Here is a 15,309-nt window from a genome sequence, read left to right as displayed (position 1 = left end):
TCTGATCCAGGATTCTCCCATGCAAGATCCCACTAGGTCTTCCCAGTTTGACAGCAAGCCATTGCATTGATAACTACTCTTTGAATATAGTCTTTCAACCACTTGATGCACTCAACTTATAGTAATTCCATCTAGATCATATTTCCCTAGTTGGCTCATGAGAATATCATGTGGCACCTTTAATAAAGCTTTAATAAAATCAAGATATGACATCTACTGCTTCCTCCTATCCATTAGGCCAGTAAGGAAATTAGGCTGGTTTGGCATGATTTGTTCTTGACAAATTTGTGCTGGCTATTCCTCATAACCCTATTATCCTCTACATGCTTACCAATTCATAGTTTAATAATTTATTCCAGTATTTTTCCAGGTATCAAAGTCAGGCTGACTTGTCTATAATTCCCCAGGACCTCTTTGTTCTCCTTTTTAAAGACAGGTGCTATATTTGCCCTTCCCCAGTACTTTGCAACCTCACCCACCCTCCATGAGTTTTCTGAGGTAATTGCTAGCAGGTCTGAGATGGCTTCAACTAGTTCCTTAAATAAACAAGTGCATGTCATCAGCCCTACTGACCTGAATAAATCTAACAACTAAATAGTCTTTAACCTATTCCTCCCTGTTTTGGCTTGTGTTCATTCCCCCTTGTTTTTAATATAAATTGTGTTGATTTTCTGGTCATTATTAACCTTTTTAGTGAAGACTGAAGCACAATAGACATTGACTACATCAGCCTTCTGATTTGTCATCACTTAGTAGCTCTCCTTCCCCACTAAGTAGATGACCTACAATTTTCTTCCTCTTCCTCTTGCTCCTAATTTCTTTAACAAACCTCTCCTTATTGCCTTTTATGTCCCTTGCTAGCTGTAACTAATTTTGTGCCTTAGCCTTTCTGATTTAATCTATAGCTCTCAAAGCACTTTACAAAGGAGGTCAGTATATCCTTATTTTACTGATGGGGAAACTGAAGCATAGAGAGGGAAAACGAATTGCTTAAAGTCACACAGCAAATTAGTGACAGCATCAGGAATGGAAACTGGTCTTCTGACTCCCAGTACAGTGTCCCAGCCCCATCCACATTATGTTCCTGCTTTGCAACACTGGGTGAAGTGAATCCAGTTGATAGCAGGCCAAGCTCTGCTCTAACCCACCTGTGTACGTTACGATTATCTCCACTGAAGTTAGTAGAGTTCAACTGCTGGTATAGCTCTGGATTTACCAGTAATATTTTGGAAATACTCACTAGCATAAATGAGCAAAATTTGACCCACAGTCTGGCCTTTTCTTTGGGCCCTTCTACTTGAAAGGTGTGATAACTGATAAGGTAAAATAAAGGTACTTAAAGCAGGCTAGAATATTGATATATGTTTCTTTAGAATAATTTGATGCACTTGCTGACTAGAATGTAGGGTATATGGTAACTAAAGTCTTAAACAAGGAATGTACATTAATACACAACCTCCAGTCCCACCATTATTGTGGTTCTACCTTATGGTGGCCAAGTCATCCTCTACATCAAAGCATACATTGTCTGGATGTCTGAAGGGGAATTATCAGGCTATAAAATCTTGCAGCTCAGCTGAGCACTAACTAAAAGTCATTTATGCCTTGTTCCTATGAAAAGAGCTGATGATTTTCACATCCCAGTAAATGGTTGTTCACATCACAGTCGGCCTCCTTGTTAGCACGCTCTGCTGTCGGGGGAGGGGAGAGAGAGACAAAGGTTGATCAGGACAACTGACACTAAATTATCTTCTTACTCCTAGAGGTATGATACCTCCAGGTCATAGGTTAGGTATACTGGCAGAATGGTGCAGAAGAATCTTGCACTGTTTGCAACCCTTTGATGTTCCTGAGCTATAGAAAAAGCACATCAATCTTCAGGGCTGACAGGCTAGCAGTATATTTGCAAGCAATTAAAACCCATGACATGTTGCCCTGGTCTACTCTGACCTGGTGATTCGACAGCAGTCGACGGGAGTTACGCAAGCTACACAGAGTAGCTTGTGTGACTCCTGTTGACTGCTGTGCTTCCCTTCTGCACGGTGTCTTCACTGCACTGTGCCGACGGGAACCACGTTCTCATCGATGCAGCACTACGCCACTTGAGGGGGTGGTTTACCAGCGTTGACTTCTGGATCGATTGAGCGGGTCTTCACTGACCACTCAGTCGATCCAGATAGGTCGATCTGACGGTGGCAACTTTGCCGCCGTCCGTATAGACACACCCATATTGTTTGACATACCACATTCTTCAGAAGTACAGCAACACAGACTGTAGGATTTCAACCCTTTTTCTAAAGTATGAGTTGTGCCCCCCAAATAAAAACACTGAAAATGTCTTGAGAACTGTACCTATCTAGTATAGTAGAACCTCCTCAGAGTTATGAACACTAGAGTTATGAACTGACTGGTCAGTACACACCTCATTTGGAATTGGAAGTATGCAATCAGGCAGCAGGGACCAAAAAAAAAAAAAAAGCAAATATTGTATAGTACAGTATTAAACATAAACTACTAAAAAAAGGGAAAGTTTAAAAAAAAAGATTTGGCAAGGTAAGAAGACTTTCCGTGCTTGTTTCACTTAAATTAAGATGGTTAAAAGCAGCATTTTTTTTCCGCATAGTAAAGTTTCAAAGCTGTATTAAGTCCGTGTTCAGATGTAAACTTTTGAAAGAACAACCATAACATTTTGTTCAGAGTTATGAACAACCTCCATTCCCGAGGTATTCATAACTCTGAGATTCTAACGTACTTAACATGGATTGATCAGCATTAGGAGAAATGAGAAGCTGCTCAAATGTAATGAACACACTATGGTGACTAAGAAAGTGAAGGTAAGAAATGGCAGAACTGCTAATCCTCTGTAATGACAATGCACACTGCTGGGAATGGTCTTGTATTTGCAGAAGGATGGAGTGAGTAATCTATTAGTTCTTCTGCATCTCTAACTTCTATGGTTCTATGACCAGGTGGTTTGGATCCCAGCAGATATTGCAGCTAGGGATATGGGAAGGAGGGTAGCCACAGTCTGAATTGACTTATTTTCCTTCTTTCTAGGATCTTCTCCTGGCTCCAAAATGGCCCTACAGGGTTCCTTCAACTGCTGGAATGGAACAGTAATCAAACTGGGGCAGGCATGTGATTTCATCAGGGACTGCGCAGAGGGAGAGGACGAGGGAGATATTTGCAGTGAGTAAATTCTGACCCCAGTTTACATCCATTTGCCTCCCTTCTGTAAAATGGGAGCCAGATGTTGCTTCCCAAATCACAGGAGCTTTGAATGAATATGTAAATGCCAATAGGTAAAGAAATAACAGCTTTGTAGAACACGTAAGGCCTTCTGGATGTCTACCTAGAACTGACTGTCCATATCCAAAGTGTCTCTGCACTGGTATGCAGTAGTCTCATGTAAAACCTGAGATTTTGATTCCTCAAGAGCTCTCACTACTTTGGTAGTCCCAAAATCCTGATTAGGAATACAGGGATAACTCTGGTTTTTATACCAGTTGCCCACAGAATCATAAAGCTGCACTTTGATAGCACCTTCCATCCAAGGATCTCAAAGTCTGTCACAAAACTGTGGGGAACAATAGCTAGGCAGGTGTGAAAAGTGCATAGTAAGCCCACTTTACAACTGAGGAAGTGATCACAGAAGGAGTCTGGGAAAGAGCCTACCTTTCCTGACTTTTAGTACTATGCTTTGACCACAAGTCCATCCTTCCTCCCAAAAATATCTTTGCTTGCTCTTCCTCCTTTTCCTTATTTAAATAGTCATTCCTTGGCAGTCTGTAATCTAAGGTTATGTCTACACGACAGCCTAAGGGTGAGATTCCCCTGCTCATGTACACATACTCGCTCTGGCTCTCCTTCAGCCAGCCCAAGCGTATAGCAGCGTAGCCGCAGTAGCATGGGTAGCGACAATGGAGGCATGGCTTACAAACCCACCTGAAACTGCTGGGCGTGTACTCGGCACAGCCTAAGCTGACACACATTGAGACAGTCAGTTACTTGAGTTTGCCTTAAATCTCTACCTTCAGGAATGTTTCACCGATGGTTGTATTATTTACCTGACTGTTCCATGGACATCTATCTAATGGTCTCTGTGATACATGGTCTTTTTTTTTTAATTGTTATGATAGTGAGGAAAGTCCTGGGTAAATCTGTGACCTCATGCAATGTATCTACAGCACATTCACTCTTCTCAACCTTTTAAAGTGAATTCAATGCTAATGAAAGTTGCTGGATTGACAGTCCTAGTGACTGAATACTTCTGCTTATCCACAGAACAGGTACATCAAGGACAGCAAACTGGGGAAGCTGGTCTTGTGCTGCTCTATAAATGTGCCTCACTCCTAGGGTGACCAGATAGCAAGTGTGAAAAATCGAGACAGGGTAGGGGGGTAATAGGCCCCTATATATGAAAAAGTCCCAAATATCAGGATTGTCCCTATAAAATTGGGACATCTGGTCACCCTACTCAATCCTGACTTGGGGGGACCACCTGTAGGGCCAGGTGTACACTGTCAAATTTTGCTGGAATAGCTATGTCAGTCAGTGTGTAATGAGGTATGATCCCTGACCAACAGAGCTTTGCTGGCAGAAGCCCCTAGTGTAGTTGTAGATATATTGGCAAAACTGCACATTTGCGAGTATAGCTTATGTCACTTCAGGGAGCTAAACTAAGCAATGCTGACAAAAGAGCAGCTTTGCCCATATACATTCTGTCCACACTAGGAGTGCTTTGCTGGTATAGCTGTATTCCTACACTGGCCAAGTGCTCCTAATGTTTATCTAGCCTAGGAGTAACTTGGGGGTTCATGGAGAATTCCACCCTCTTTACTGCTGACAAGTGTGCCAGTCAAATCAATGGTGTCGTCATTTTTATGCAAGGGATAACTGGCGTCTGAACTAGGACCACCAACATCCCTCTTATAGGCCACCAAACAGCTTTTAAACGGTTTACTTTTGACATGACCACAAGAGTTTTTACCGTATGAGGTGAAATTTGAGTGAACCTCCCAGTGTGGGTAGGCAGACCCACTCTAGCTCAGCACGAGGTGGGAGCCAAAAACTAGCAGTGTGTGGATGTTATAGATCCAGCAGAGACCTGGGCTAGCCACCCGAGCTCAGACCCAGGGAGCCAGGCGGGCTTCAGAGCCCGAGCTGCTGGCTGAGCCGCGACATCCACACTATTTTGAGCATGCAAGCTGGAGTCTGTCTACCCAGGCTGGGAGGCTCACTCCAACCTGCAGTCTTCACATACCCAGTATGGTTCACAGCAAATAGGTTTTCCTGGTAACATTGTAGCATCATTGCTGACCTGGAGCAGTTTTCAACTGGCAACCTGGCAAAAATCTGATAATGTGAAACACAATCTCCAGAGCCATGCAATCCCTTCACTGAAACAAGTGCCTTTTAATTTTAATGCACTTAAAAAATTCTCACTAATAGATCTGAAAAAATCCTCCTTTTGCCAAAAAACCTTCAAGCAGAGCTTAAAAAAATGTAATGGGATTTTTATTGTATTTTAATATTTAATTAAAAACAATAAATGGTGACAATTAGTAGGATTCTTTTTACCACTGACTATATTTCACATCATTTCTACCAGTAGTTACGTTACTTACCCACCCAATAAATGGATCACCTGTATATGTATGTTATGTCTTGTATCTGCTGTGAATGAAATCCTGTCTTTACTGGTAGACGCATTGTAGTGTGGGAAGTAGAGCTGTACCAGTTATTAATTCAATCCAAGAGCCATCCTCCTGGAGTAGAACAGACCTTTGGGAGCATACTTATTGTTTTTCTCTGACAGGGAGGATGCATCTCTGGCCAGCCATAACATACACACACTAGCTAGCTGGGGGGGGGGCTGTGCCCCTAGCTACCAGAGCCAAGTTGCCAACTCCCCTCTCCCAGTGCCATGAAGTGCATGCACCATATATAGATCACTGCACCCACCACTGAAATGTTGACACCTGCATGATGAAACACAGCAACAGTTTAATAGAGCACAGCAAAGCTACAAAGCAGTTTGAAACAGGAAATGAAGAATACTGGACCAGTTTCTCTGCTGGTGCAACTAACTCCATTGCAGTTGATGGAGTTATGTCGACAGAGAATTTGGTCCACTATGTTTAGCTGAAAATACCATGGGAGTAAAAGGTGAGCAGAATATAAGTAACCACCTTAGAATTTAGCCAGGATGTCTGAGTTCCCATTTCCAACTCTTGGGGAAAGTATCATAGATGATTTTGGGTTTGACCACCACCACCAAGATACAGGTATTGCATCTCCTCTGAAAGACAGCATCTTCAGTAACACTGTAACCTTTCACTCTAGGGTGTGAGAAAAGTGCCACCTAATGAGTCACTTCTTTCAATGCCAAGGTTTCCATTGATGTGCTAGGTTTTGCAGAGGACCAGGAGGCCTAGTGATTAATGCACTTGATTTCCAACCCTTTGCCTCCTATCAGAGCACTAGAGGTGCTGTTCCTGACCCTAAACTGGGAATCTTTGACTTTTCACCTACCGCTGGGTCCTGATTTTAAACAGGTGTGGTAGGGGGATTGGGGCTCTCCCTCTCCACCAGGTCCCAGTCCTGGTGAAGAGGAAGGACCCCAATCCAGGGCCCTGTGGAACCAACACTAGAAGGGTCATCCATGCAGCAAGTCTAAGTCTGCTGCTCTGGGCTATGTGACCCTTCAATTTGAGGAATGGCCTCTCTAGTCCAAATACTTAGCAAAAAATGTCCTAAGGAGCAAGGACTTGCTGGTTCTCAAATAGGGTGTGGTTGGAGAAGGCACTGCCTGTAGGTGTTGCCCTTCTGTGGTCCCCCTTCAGGCTCAGCCTGCTGTCTTGCTTCTTGAAGAAGGATTCTGCTCTCCTGCAGCCTGTCCACCCCCCTGTGCCTGGACTTCTCAGCACCTTTTAACCTACTCCTCCAGTTAGAGCATGCTCGGGAGGCTACCTGAACCCCATATTGCCTTTTAGCCCCTTCAGGCCTAGAGTGCGGTTTGTATACCCCATCACAGTTGGGTTCCCTAATCCAAATATTGACCAAGCCCAATCCTGCTTAGCTTATGAATACTAGCCCATTCAGTTCTATTACTAAATTCTCTGCTGCTGCAGAGCTGCCCTATCAGTATGGGACATTGCATATTGTTGGCATAAGGCTCTTTCACAGAACAAAAATGATCAAACATTTTACACATCAGTTGTATCTGTATATCAGACCAACACACAATGTACCAAATCTTTTTCAGCATTAGAGTTGTCATTTAGTCCTGAACAACTGAAACATTTTCATCAGTTTGTTTCGAGCATGGAAAAAAATGAATCACAGTTGCAGGTTGTTGGGGTTTTTTGTCTGTTTTCCCCAGGCAGATTGTTGCAGGTTGTTGGGATTTTTGTCTTATGTTTTCCTGAGACATTGCTGCCACATACACAAAAGAGCTGTCAGAAAGGACCAAGTCAAATTAGGAACTATGGGGAGATCTTTTGACACCTTCATTAACTGAAGACTTATCTTTTTATGAAGTTCAAGGTCTTGTTTTTTTCTAACATTTCTTTTGGTTCTGAAGAGACTGATTGTTGTCTTTTCTTGTTTTTCTTTTTTGTTTTGTTTTGTTCTTTTCCTCGCTCAAAATGATCCCTAAAGCCTGCTGTTTGTTAACACCTTTTTACTTATTAATGGCCAATGAAAATGCCATGGTGGTTCTGCTGCATACAGCCAATTAGTCTTTGTAGAGTAAGTAGAATCAGGGACCCCTGGAGAAAAGAAATGTTCCTCTTTGATTTTGAATCAGTCTTGCAGAAAAAAGAGACCCCTTCAAAGAGGAATAAATGGAATCAAATGCCAAACCATGGTGATTTGGGGTCATGTTTACGGATGTAACAGATGGGCAATAGTGTGTTTGTAAAGGAATTTCCCCCACTGCATAGGGGTAGCAAACCTTGTTTCTTCCCCAGCTGTCCTGTGATCATGTTAGGATCACTTCAGCCAAGGGTATCCTACAAGATCAATTTCCTGTGATTGCAGGGGGACCTGGATGGATCATGAACAGTCTTATGTCTTTTCTTATTGGCGGAGGGGGTTGCAGCTCTAGGTTTGTGGCCTTCACAGGGATCATGGTGGGGGAGTGTGGAAGAAATGAAGGAACAGGTTAAGATTTCAGGGAGTGAATCATCTCATGTCTTCACTAGTAAATTCATGCACAAGGATTGGAAATTGCTGTAAAGCCAGCCACCTGCACCCTGATGTAGTACAGTCATAGGGTAAGGTGGCTGTTATGATGCAAAACAGAGATAAAAGGCCAGATTCTCTACTGGCATAAATTGACACAGCTTCACTTGACAAAAGCCATGAATTTAGCTCCAGTAGTTTAGATTTGTACTTTTCTAGTGCAGGAAGTGTTGGGGTTTTGGTTCAAGAGCATCCCCCAGGTCAGAGTGCTGTATATGAGTGATTCCTTAGGTGAGGGAATAGCAAATTAAAAGCTGAAGACACTCTGATGCAAGAAGAGCTATCCCTATTATGTGTATTATGGATTATGATGTATAGACTAGAGTTACACACCTGAAAACCCTGGAGTGAGGGGACCATTCCCAAGGGCAACATCACTCCTGTGACTGATCAAAACTTACCCCATTCACAAGGTAGCCCTAATACCTGAAGAGGAAGTCACTCTGAAATTTGAAAAGCAGCTGCTCTAGGAGAAGCAAGAGAGGAGTTGGGGAGAAGGAGGGAAGAGAAAGACTATCTTTTACATTGACATTCCTGTGTTATCAAATATAAGAATGTGAAAAGTTTGCTATAGAGCTCAAGTCCCATTTCAGGAACTCTGGTGACTCAAGCTCCACTCAGTGTGTGGGTGGAAGAGAGTGCATTTTTATGTCTGTGTGGGGGGGGGTGAGTGTTCCTGGCATCTATATTAGAAATGTGTAGTGCAAGTTTCAGTCAGAGAGTAGCAAATGACTGCAAAGCATAGGAAATTCTACTGGGCCCCATTTACTACCTGGCTGAAAATCTGTGAGGAAAACCAGCTGATTCATATCCATCACCAACATACAGATGACTCAACAGAAGCTACCTAGGGATGAAATGGTGCCATGGCATGTTGCCATGCAATACCCTCTGTAAAAGTGCCCTGCTGCCTCCTATCTTGCATAAACCTTTGCTAAGTTACAAACCCCTCTCCCACTCTCGAAATTGAAAGGGGGTATATCTGAGAGAATTCTGATCTCCACCAGTTATGATCTCAAAAAAGCCAGTTGGCATTAAAAGAAAATCTTTTTTTTGTTTGTTTTTACTGTGATGAAATGGAAAGTTCCTTTTTGCACTTCCTTTCTGATGGAACTTGGCAGACCAAGTCTGGCAGAGTAAAAGTAGTAATGGAAAAACATATATGTGGGTAGTTACAGTGTTAAAGATCTATCAGTGCTTCAAGTGTTATCGCATTTAGATGCTCCTTTGCCATGGGATCTGAAACTTCCTTCCATACCCAGTAAAGATTAATAGATTTTTAGGGCCAGAAGAGACAATAAAATTATCATCTAGTCTGTCCTCATGCATAGCACATGCCATAGGACTTCACCCATAATTCCTGCATCAAGCCCATATCATATGGTTAAGTTAGGGCATATCTTTTCTAAAGACATCTGATCTTGATTCAAAGATTTCAGATGATGGAGAATCTAACAAATCCTTCCGTAAGTTGTTCACTGTTAATGGAGGGAATATGTGGGTTAAAATTAGAAACTCCTGACCTTTCACCTACTCCTCAAACCAAATCTGAACCATTCTGAAAGTTTGAAAATACTTGGTGAAGGACCAAGCAGTCATCACTACATCCTTCTTCTTAGATGGAGAAGGCCCAACATGGTCTCTGCTCCCTCTCAGAATCCCTGGAACCTACCACTCAGGGCCCTGTTGACTTTTTCACTCTCCTGTCTCTTTTTCACAGTAGGCAGCATACCCTGGTCTCACTAGGTATGTCTACACTGCAATGTAAGCCCAGGGCCAGTGAGACTCAAGTCAGCTGACTCATGTTAGGGAACCCTGGGTTTGAGCATCTACACTGTTTCTTAACCCTATGTTAAGACTTTTCTAACCCAGGCTCAAACCTGGGGCTCTGATGTCCACACTGCAGTGCACTGACCCAAGTCAGACCAACCATATCCCAAAGTCCCTAGCACCCTCCTGAAATGTGGCTGCTCTAGCCATATGACCATGATGCACTGTGAGAGAACTTTACTGCCCACCCTGTATGTTACAGGAAGTTTGAATCACCTGCCAACACAGTCTGTCGAGCAGTCATTTTGCTCTGTGTATTCCCACCTGCCAGAGCCAGCAACATGGAGAACTTTTGAAGAACTTCTCTTGCTTGAGCTTTCACTCTTGTGTCAGGAAACTGGCAGAGAATCCGTGGAGGCTGGTGGACATTTTGATGGTGATTTCTGCCCCACCAAAGGTACCCGATGGATTTCAAGATAGAGCAGCAGCAGGAGGAGGAGGATGACCCTGGCATGGCAGCCTTGCACTCACAGATGCTGCTCAGTACAATTAGCATAGCTGCTGATGCCCCCCATGTGGTGCAGAGTCACAAGCACAGACCGTTGGGATCACATGGTTGTGCAGACCTGGGATGACCAGCAATGGGTCTAGAACTTTCACATGAAGAAAGCTACATTTCTGGAGCATTGTGAGCAGCTTGCCCCAAACTTCCAGCATAAAGACACACGTGTGAGGGCAACTTTGCCAGTCCAGAAGCAGGTTGCTATAATTGTCTGGAAGTTGGCTACCCATTGCCAATGAGTTTGGGGTTGGAAAGTTAACTGTAGGGAAATTGGTGGCAGAGTTCTCTGAGACAGTCAGGCATGTGGTATACCGTACCACATAATGTGGCGGCATTAAAGATATTCCAGAGGTAACTGCTGACTTTAAGAGAATGGAGTTTCCTAACTGCACCGGGACCATTGATGAAACTCGTGCCTGTTTTCAGGTGTTGCCTGCATGTGTGTTCTCCCAGTGTGTGCGCTGTCCCAGTTCTGTGCAGATAGCCAATACAGCAGACCACGATTGGATTACCCAATAAGACCAGACATCCATTTCAGTAATGAAGGCACCAGGCCAGGTTTATTGATGACAAGGCATGGTAAAAAGTGCCCTATATGTGCCAATAGTACATTTAACACATGTATGCCCGTGACAATGGACCAGCTCAGTAAACAGCGGGACTTTCCGTTACTCACTCAGCCAGATAAAGACACTCTCTTTGAGACCCTCTTTTATACACTGATAGAAACAAGTTGCATATTGCCTCTCTGACGTGGGTAGTTACCACTCTCTGATGTGGTAAGATACCACCCTTTACCTTGTACAGGCTGGCTCAATCAAAATATCACTATCCATCACATTGTCATCCTGACCTTAAAGCGGGGTCAGCGTGTCCTCGTTATCTCTGAGGAGTGAGCTTATACCATTCCTGGTATTGGGGTGTTCTGGTACCACCTTTCTGGAATGTGCTTGCGTGAGTATCTCGTGCCTGGTATTTCTTTAGGAATGTTGGTTTTTGCAACACCAGCTCCATTCTTGCCAGTTTCTGTGAACTTGCATGCAGGTTCACAGCCTGACTTCTGCTAACTTTGCTTTATAACTGCAGGGTTTGACTGTTACTTTAGCTCAGGTCTCAGGCTCATACCCAGCCTGTTATATTAAGCTCCATGTCTCAGGCTTTCACTTTCTACTACAGTGCTCATTGTTTGCCCTCCTCAAGGAGCGCATGAGTACATAAACTGCAAAGGGTGCTTCTCTGTTGTTATGCAGACACTAGTGGACCACAGGAGCAGGATTATGAATGTAATCATAGGCTGCATTGGGAAAGTTCACAATGCCAGAGTTTTTCACTGCCCGGCAGTCTACATTCCCACCAAATGATATTGACATAAATGGAGTTACTGCCCCACTGTTATTCTGGGGGACCCCGAGTACCGCCTTTTTCCTTGGATTATGAAATCATATCCTGATTTCAGAGATCCTGGCAAAATAAGTTTTAATTATACTCCTGGAAGATATAGAATGGTGGTTGAATGGGCTTTTGGCAGGTTAAAATCACATTGGAGATGTCTATAGACCTGTTTGGATATCAGTGTCATCAATGCTGTCTGTATTACTGTGGTTTGCTGTGCTCTTCACAAACATTGTGAAGCCAATGATAAGCCCTGAATGGACCTATGACAGCAAGGGGATGCTGAATTGGTACACTCAGCCAGAAAGTGCAGCTACCACTACGGGAACTAGTTACAACTGGGCAACAGAGGTCAGGGATTCTTTGAGTTCTCACATTATGGACTTGCATGGTCCAATAGAAGAGGGGGAATAGTGCTTGTATGAAAGTTCTTGTCAGGGGAATTGGGCTAATTAAATCTGGGGGGGTGACATTCTCCCCCTGCAATCTGGACTGGCTGTATCACCTCAATTCCTCACTCCTGGGCCCCGACTTACCCTGCTTTGCTATGTGAACCACCCACTCCTGGGTCAGCCCATGCCCAGCCTCCTGCAGTACTCAGTTCTTGACTTAGTGAAGGAGCACTTCTGGCCAGTCACTCATGGGATAGACCCCCAGTAAACACTCCCAGTCCCAGATGCAACCACGGAAACTGACATCTTGCAGGATTCAGTGCTGTACACTGCACCTTGCAAGCTCATTTACACTTGTCCATTAATTTATCAATGAAATTGATATGCACCAGCTCTGTCACTCCAAGTGAAGTCTGTACACACACTCAATCCACATGCACTGTTTTAGATAAAGCAAACAACTAAGTTTAATGACCACAGCAGGATTTTAAATGAATCCAAGTCAGATAATGTAAATTAAAAGATTAGTAATGAGTCAAGGAGTTAATCACAATTAACTAGAAGGTAACTCGTATCCTAAACTAAGATTAATATTTCAGTCTCTTTCAGTCTATGATGTCAGCTTACTATACAGGCTGATTGTGGTGCATCTTGCCACCAGGCCTCCCCTCTCGCTGTGAGTTGGTGCCAGTCTTTGATGTTGCTTGGGAGATGGATTCCAGGGGAGAGCCCGAAGACCAAGATTTCCTTGACACCCCCTGGGGTCGGGTGATTGTCCATGTCCAGCAAAGGGCATGGTTTTTCCCTCTTGAGCCAAAGTGCTCAAAGGTGCTTAAGTCCCGTCCATTGTTGCTGTATGCGAGCCTCTGCTGGGTGTGGAATCACAGCTTTGTGCTTGTCTGCATCCATCCAAACCATGTGAGAAACACGTTTGGGGATATGACACAGCAGAGTTTCATATGTGTACATATATATGACATTGCAGGAAACATGCTACCATAACAATAATTTTCAGTATGTCATGAGCATTCCAAAAACACCTTACATGACATACTTTGCATTAGACAATACACAGTTACATTATAAGGGTGAATATGAATGATACATAAATCACACTATAAGGGTGCATATGGGCTACAGCGTGTCACAGGGGAGAAGTGTTTTGTGCTTGGGAGGTGTGTGGACTTGATTGACTTGATTGCAATGTAATGGCATGATAAATAATGAGTTGGGAGGGCAGCAGGGGTTCATGTATGGAATTTATTGAAATGTGAATTGCTGTACCTGGGTAAATGGAGGAATAGAGTTTGCTTACTACTATAGAATTGCTCCTGCTCATGGTTTTAGCTTTATTATCTCAAAGCATAATTGTATTATGTGATTCAATGATAACAATAATATTTCTTGATGATCTAAAGGGCTTTATTTGTAAACAGGTATTAAAACAGCACAACAGTCACCCAGTGCTGGACAGGCCAACTGCCCGTACAACACTTAAAACCAAGTACCAGAACAACATTTAAGAAAAAATGCTGGGAACATTGCAAACCTAACTCAAACTCCTTATTGATACAGGCCCTCTGGCCCCCTGTTCTCTTTTCTCTTCTTTCCCCATTTTCCATGCACTTGGTGCTGGAAGAGGAGGGCGGAGGGATCCACAGGAAAGAGATTCAAGCAGAAAGGCTGCATGGGATTTAGTTGCCCTACCCAGTTGCTCATGAGGCCTGAATGCATGGACCACCCAAACATGGAGCTGTCCAAGCTACTGTGTGCTGAGGGCACACTGCAGGGGGATCAGGCCATGCTGTCGGGATGGCAGCAAGAGCTAGTGCTCTTGCAGCCATGATGGAGCTGAGTTGCTAAACAATTCTCTCTGTTCAACTCTGTGCTAATCCCTTAGCCACCATTCCTGTTCCAGGAACTGCTTTGCAAGCATCTGCTCCCTTGCTGAAACCCTGTCCTCCACCTGGGCAGCAAGCCTCAGCCGTTCCTCCTGCCTCTCAGCATGCTGTTGTGCCAGTCTTGTGTACTCTGCTTCTGAACCCGCTGGTCAGACTTCTCAAGAACATCAGCCATAACTTCCTCACTGAAATGTTCCCTTTTGGAATGGTTCATGAAGGTACATTGGGCCAGGGATCGAGTTACTGGTGAACAGCAGGCAGTAGAAGTTGAGGGGGCTGAAATAGGATGAGAAACAGAAGATTACTGTGTACAGTAGCTCTGTAGAGGAGCACAGAATTCATTCTTATGGAATCTCCAGGACATAAAATGTTACATTTCAAAACTGAACCAACATATATTGTGATGAGGATGCTTCAGTCCACATATTCTCTCCGGACACATCTGGTTAATTGCAGTCACAGAAGTGCAGGGACAATGGTAAGTTTAAAATTATGTCCTTTGCTGTTTTATAAAAATTTAATAACTACTTGGCATGGGGGGAAAGGGAAGGGAAAATAGTGCCCTTGCTGCAAAAGGCTTTTTCTATCATTTCTTGCCTTTCACATTTTGGAGGACATAACTCTTCTTGCAGTGCCCTATTTTGGTGAAAGGAAATGTTATTCCAAGCTGCTGGTTGGAAACCTGCAGTGTATGCAGCGAGAGTATTCAAACATATAGTGACTTAACAGCACATCTGTGGGTGGAGTGGGCTAGTCAACTATAGAGGAGGGCCTGGAAAAGATGCCCTTCCCCACAATGTGACTATCTATCTGGAGTTCCTCTCCTCAGGAAGAGTTTGCAACTATCAGCAGCTAGGATTGGGGTCAGAATCCATGGGGAATTAATAGGATGCTGTGTTAGCTCACACATGACTTACCCTGTTACTGCTGCATGCAAATACTCGGAACTCTACAGCTTTTCTCCTCTCTACACTTAGAACAGTTGTGGACAAAAACTGATACCCACTTGTACTTGGGAGAAATGATTTTTTGACCTGCAGACTGA

General features: G+C 43.6%; 1 protein-coding gene across 1 annotated transcript in view; it reads left to right on the top strand.

The window, feature by feature from the left end:
- The window catches only part of ALK (ALK receptor tyrosine kinase), a 516,691-nt gene that overhangs the window by 377,430 nt on the left and 123,952 nt on the right, over positions 1–15,309 (top strand). Inside the window, exon 6 of the mRNA XM_067565381.1 lies at positions 3,058–3,189. Coding sequence (XP_067421482.1) covers positions 3,058–3,189 — 132 coding nt within the window. The remainder of the gene's footprint in view (positions 1–3,057; positions 3,190–15,309) is intronic.

This window comes from Emydura macquarii, unplaced genomic scaffold, assembly GCF_026122565.2.
Source record: "Emydura macquarii macquarii isolate MOO-44397 ecotype Brisbane River unplaced genomic scaffold, CSIRO-AGI_Emac_v2 contig_2676, whole genome shotgun sequence".
Taxonomy (NCBI): Eukaryota; Metazoa; Chordata; order Testudines; family Chelidae; genus Emydura; species Emydura macquarii.
Note: the sequence above shows the minus strand (reverse complement) of the source record. Positions and strands in the feature narration are given on the sequence as shown.